The sequence below is a fragment of the Lissotriton vulgaris genome, chromosome 6 (genome assembly GCF_964263255.1).
Source record: "Lissotriton vulgaris chromosome 6, aLisVul1.2, whole genome shotgun sequence".
Classification (NCBI taxonomy): Eukaryota; Metazoa; Chordata; class Amphibia; order Caudata; family Salamandridae; genus Lissotriton; species Lissotriton vulgaris.
Window position 1 is genome coordinate 1,770,442,681 of NC_141694.1, and position 6,000 is coordinate 1,770,448,680.

The following is a 6,000-nucleotide window of genomic DNA, read 5'->3' on the forward strand; positions in this document are numbered from 1 at the left end:
AACCCACTGAGCTAGCCACATAAAATACAGTTATGTGATCTGCATGGTACACGTTCTTTGCAGCAGGCATGTTAACCCTCTGTTCTGCTTTAGGTGGGTCAAAACTGCCACTAGACAAAACTCTGATCCCTCTCCAGCAGTTACATTAATCACCAGTTACCTTGATATTTTTATAGTTGCCTGAAAACTGCTGGTATAAAAGGAACCCCGCAAATTGTTGTAGGTTTAAAATCACCAGCTGCAAACACAGTGCCCTCAGGTCAGCGATAAACCAGCTCCAAGGAACACAACTGGTCCCTTCTCTTCCAGACCCTGGGGAAATGCCTGAAGCCTGGTATGCCAGTCCAGCATAGTCTGGCTGCTATACTCAATGCACCAGCCTTTGAAAACTAGTCTTTGCACATAAATGAACTGTGTAGTCAGGCGAAGGGGTTCTGAGCACAGTGCCTTTCTGAAGGTCGGCTTGCTGCAGATACCTGTCCACATACATACCTATAAGCTCTATGCCAGCGGGTACTGGCAGTATAGGTGCTGTGTCCGAAAGCCATACCCTGAGACCAGTGGTCCCTAGTGTCAGTGGTGCTGCTTGCATGGCCGGGCCAAAAAAAGCCTCTTAGTTGAGGCAAAAGAGGTGGTCATCTGAAACCCAGCTCCTGTGCCCAAACTGAAACCCTGTTGTGCACAGAAAGAGTTTGAGCCTAGTGTACTGTAGGGTGCAGGGGCATTACACCAGCTTCAGTGATGCCACTGATTGTCAGTGATGGTGTGTGTCACCAGTGATCTGTGACAACTTTTGTTATTTCATGAGTAGGGCAACGTTGGGTAGTTTTGATTATTAAAACTCCGCATACTTGGCTAATTGCAGTGTGCTTCAGCTCATAGCCATAAACAGTATTGCTTCCACTGACATTTTTAGGTTAATTAATATTTGTTATATCACAAATTATTTTCTGATGGAAGTAAATATAACATGGCTTTAATAAGCAGTCTGACTTTAAATCTTATTAGTTAGTGGCTGAACTAACTCTGCACTGTGCTACGTTTTGAAATTTCTCGTCCATGAAATCAAACCATCCCTGTTTTATTTTGTAGTACGCTAACTATGGTGAAGGTCCTCAATATTTTAGAGGAATGTCAATACATTATAATGTTTCCTATCATCTCACATAACTGTTGAATTATTTCTCTTCTTTGCTCATCAGCTATCTTCTAACAGTGGCAGGAGCGCTGCTGCATTGCAGGAGAATGCCATCCTTGTTATTGCTGCATTACTGAATACAGATCACGTTTTGTTGTTACAGGTAAACGATTCAGCACTGCGACCAGCAGGACTTTACTGCAATCAGCTGTCTTCTAGTGATCTTCTGAAAACAGAGTCTGATGGAGCTCAGGTCAGTCAGAGGGGAGCAGCCATGGAACATCTTAACTATTATTTTTTTATGTCATGATCTTGGAAATCTACAAGGCACCACTCAGAGAGAAGCATTGACTGAAACCCTCGTGCTGAGCACAGGACGAGGTAGTAGGTGGACAATGATGATTTAGTGGACGCCTTCGAGTGCCGGTGGGTGAGAGGCAGGGGATTGTTGCTGTGAGTTTACATCTCAGAGGGTGGCACATGTAATCGTGTGTCAAAAGTAGCAATGAAATGGGCAGTCTAGAAGGGCCCAGCTGTCCTTATCTCCTGTCAGATTCTACTGCATATTTTTTTGAGATGATGACATAAGAGACCAGTGTAAATATCCGACTTCCCCGGCACTGGAATCCCATGATGGAAAACAAACTTCTGTTCCTCTGTACAAAGTAATGAGCATGGACACTTACATTACATGCCTTTTCCTGGAATCTCCCTTGCGCTGCCGTCTCTTCTTAATAGCGCAGAGCAACATTATCACCTCCTACGTGTCCCTGTAAGTTCTGGCGCCCTCCAACTGGCCTTCACTTTTACTACTGGCTTCAAAGTGACATCCATCTTGTAGGAGTTTTCTAAATCCTGCCCAGGCTGGAGCATAATTGCATGCACTGAACAGGACGCGACTCCACTACTTTAATCAGGAGCTGATCCAAAGAGGATGAGTGACTCCAGTTAGGATTCAACTACACACACCCTTCTCGTCAACCAGTGCCTTTTATTTTTTAACACCCCGCTTGCTTGTATTGTCTGCGGTACGTGCCTGTAGAAGCTCTCCGAATTTGCGATTGACATTGTCGCTGCCCTTCTTTGCCAAGCTGATTACAAGTGGATATTGTGAGTAGCCTAACGGCTAAGGCTGGTTCAAAGAAGTCAACATTCTCTCTGCTTTCCCTGATGCTCTGGAAACGCAGCTGAGTCTGCTGTAAATAAGACTCAGGGGCTCATGGCATGAGGGATATCTCTGGATTATGTGCTTGCTGGGAGAATCTGAAGTCTGCATCCTTCGCAGTGATCTCATCCCACTGTTTAATGTCCTAAGACTGCAAAACTGAGGAAATCTAGCTACAAGTGTTGTACATGACCTTATATGCTGCCTTTTCATCTATCTATTTTTTTAGGAATTTTGCGAAACGAGTTGTTCTTGTACAAATAAGTGTATCATGTTGCAATTTTTATATCAGTTAAATGCTAAAAGAAAATACGCTGTGATGCAATAGAAAATGTGTTGGAGATTATAGTAGAATAGTCGATCTGAAACAAGACGCTGTCTGCAACCCAAAGAGCTGTTATGGTTTTAAGTGCTCTCTAAATTTAGGGACACATGTTGAGTTTCCCTCTTCTTTGTGACATCATACATTGCTAGGCATCATCACAGGAGAAACGATGGAAGTGGCTTATAATTAACACACAGAGCATTCCTCTATGATACCACACTTTCTGTATTTTTTAAATGATTTTCAACACTTTGCTTTACTAGTATCGGTCTCTTTAGGTCCCTTTGTAACAATTCTGTCTTTAGGAATCCGAAAGTTTGTGTTTGAGCCCTTCTGTCTGCTGGGATTGGCATGGAAGGTCACAGAGACATTGCTTTGTTGAAGGACATTAATGAAATTGGTCTTTCCAAACCATTAGTTGTTATCCACACTCGCACATTATAATACTAAAACTCATTTTTTCAAAGACCTGCTTCCTAAAAGATACCTATGATTAATGACTCTCCACCTCAGCCCCCTCACCATTAGGAGTGTTCTGGGTTGCCAGCCATGACTGCAGTTATACAACATCCATATCATCCACCGCACTTTTAACAATAACACATAAACTTGTAGCGCTTTTACCTTCATATGCCGACATAAGTCAGTAGTTCTTCAGACGTCTCAAAGATTATTTTCCATAATTTGTAATTCATGGACTGAAGCCCCAGTATTTTTGTCTGCCATCCTTTCTACCCTCCATCACCCTAGTAAATTCAATTCAACTCAGTAAGTCTATTAGAACCCTAGAGATTATTTTAGGAACAAATATGAATTAATGGATTTGTATCCCATCCTCTTTCACAGTTAATTTTATGTAGTAATTTAATGGTAATAAAATATTTTAAGAATGATCTTATTAGAACGAGATCTGGATACAGGTCATTCTCATCTAGCTTTAAAGCTGAGGGGGGGAGGGGGTGTAGGTTTAGGGATATTGCAATATGTGGCGGGGTTACTATTGGTTTTGTAATCCAATAGCAGTTCAGTCCAGGAATAAGGCAGCATCTCTTTCTCTCTGGTCCTCTTCAAAGGCTCTTCCCTGTGCATGCCGAAATTGTAGTGCTACTTGATTACAGCTGCAGGGTGGCCACAATCTGAGGGTAGTCCTTTCCTCAGCTTTCAAAGTTACTCCCTTTTCCATCGTGTGTCTCTATGTCTCTGACTGTGGCCGTAAAATCGAGGATGGGCTTGAGTAGTACTTCTTGGACCGTTTGTAGAATAGAACAGTAGCACTGGCAGGAATTATGGATAATAGCCACAACACGCGTTTCCTCCCTGGTTTTCAATGTCATTGTGTCTTTCTCAAACAGTTCTTTGTAAATGCTTTGCTGAAACTGACTGAAATCAGAGCTCTTAGTGTCCCTCTCCTCTTTTTGTGCTCTTAGATTGACAGATAATGTGCTATTTTGCTGATCTGAGGTCACTGGTTGCCACCTAGTGAGGGCCAGCTTCGGTATCTAGCATAGATCCATATTCTATGAGGCCTTGTGCATAGCACGGAAGATTTTAAACTTATATCCTGTTCTCTACAAAGGGGAGCCAGTGAAAAGCTTTAATAAAAGGCTTTCAAATGGTTTTAGACTAATGCTTTGTCTAGCTGTGATCAGCAGCCTTTGTTTTCCCTAAAGACTAGTGTGAATCCATTACATTTAAAATATTTACATTACACCCTAAGCTGCATTAATTCGATAGTTGCATTGGATGAACAAGAATAACTGATGGGGTTACTCTAATGAAGGCTGGGTAAGTAAGCTATCACCATGTAAATGCTCCCTGAGATGTGTTTCAAGTTATTGGAAAGCAGGTTCTGCCTTACTAATGTACGACATCTACTTCCAATGTTGTGGGTGAAGGGAAATCTTTCTTACAAGTTGGAACCTTAAAAGCAGTGTGAGAGCCTGTACTTCATGTGAATAATTAGTTCCCTTGACCTTTGTCATTATGATTCTGAATCACAGATTTTTATATAACATATTATTGCTATTTGGATCAGGGACACCGTAAGTGCTTAGAACCCCTGTTGCTGTTCTCCACCTGTGCTCTGCATTCTAAGAATATAGTTTAATCTCAGAGGATTTTTTTTGCTCAGTTAGAAAATGTGGACGCCTATTTTTTCCCATTTATTTTATGAAATTGCAGGGCAAAATATTAAAGCTACCTAAAAGAAGGCTTTCTGTGAATGTTTAATTTTTCCATTCATGAGTGTTGACTAAGGGTAGAGTTTGAATTCTTGCACTTTTATCTGTATTATGAAAAAATGAGTTTTGAACGTTGATGGGTAACAATAAAACATATTTGAAAAACATAACTATCCGATGGTCCCTTTAGTGGTATTCTAGGATGCAAATGTACTCTACATGATTTAGAAAAGCGAGTAAATGTGTGTGTATAGAACTGGAAGCCATGCACGTGCCTGCAGCATTGGTAGCTAGATCATTGTATTGGCCCACGTGTCTTGACAGTAAGAAAGGGGCTTTTCTTTTTTCCCTCTCCCTTATTCCAGTCTTTTCTCTCCTGGCAGGTGCAGCAGGTCCAGGTCTTTGCTGACGTCCAGTGCACAGTGAATCTAGTCGGTGGGGATTCCTACCTGAATCAATCCGGCGGTCCAATGGGATCACAGAAGAGCACCTCTTCTGGCTCTACAACGCCTCAGGCCCAGCAGAAGAGCCTCCTCCAGCAACTGCTCACTGAGTAGCCACTTTCCAAAAGAAAGGAGGGGAAGCAAGGAATGTGAAATTCATTAACAGATATATATATATATATAAATATATATATTATATTTTTCTGAGATTTTTGATATCTCAATCCGCAGCCATTCTTCGGGTCGGTAGTTTGTGGAACAAAGAGGTATTTTTGGTTTGTTTTATTTTTGTTTTTGTTAACTTTTTAATGTGTTTTGTGGTTTTGCAACCACATTCGAATGTTCCTAGACGTTACAGGGCCAGGCAGTCCATTCCTTGAGCCAAAAGAGAAACATTTCCTATTTTTCTAATCGGTTGCTGGCACTTCTGATTGCGGACGGGAAGGCACAGGAAGGAAGACCCTAAGAATTGTATGCACTCAGTTTCAGCTGGATCTGTCACTGACTCCAAGACTGGCGAAAAAACGCACCTTTGTACACCAGGGGCAACAGACTACGGGGAAGAGCGGGACACTTAAGCTTCTCCCACTGAAAGCCATTTGTTATCTCTCAAAAAACACCCCTGCATCTTGGTCGTATGTACAATCATCATTTTTTCCTAGCGGTGGTGACTGTGGATTTTTAAGAGATTGATTTTTCAGTCCTCTATTTCATGACTTTGAGGCAGATTTGAATAACTGCCCTCCCCC

General features: G+C 41.8%; 1 protein-coding gene across 3 annotated transcripts in view; it reads left to right on the forward strand.

Annotated features, from left to right (window-relative positions):
• Positions 1–5,486, forward strand: part of NCOA1 (nuclear receptor coactivator 1) — a 1,223,800-nt gene extending 1,218,314 nt beyond the window's left edge. For all 3 annotated transcript variants that reach the window (XM_086928021.1, XM_086928023.1, XM_086928022.1), the window contains 2 exons: positions 1,302–1,391; positions 5,192–5,486. In XM_086928021.1, the coding sequence (XP_086784147.1) occupies positions 1,302–1,391; positions 5,192–5,365 (264 nt within the window). In that variant the 3' untranslated portion in view covers positions 5,366–5,486. The remainder of the gene's footprint in view (positions 1–1,301; positions 1,392–5,191) is intronic.
• The last annotated feature ends 514 nt before the right edge of the window (positions 5,487–6,000 follow it).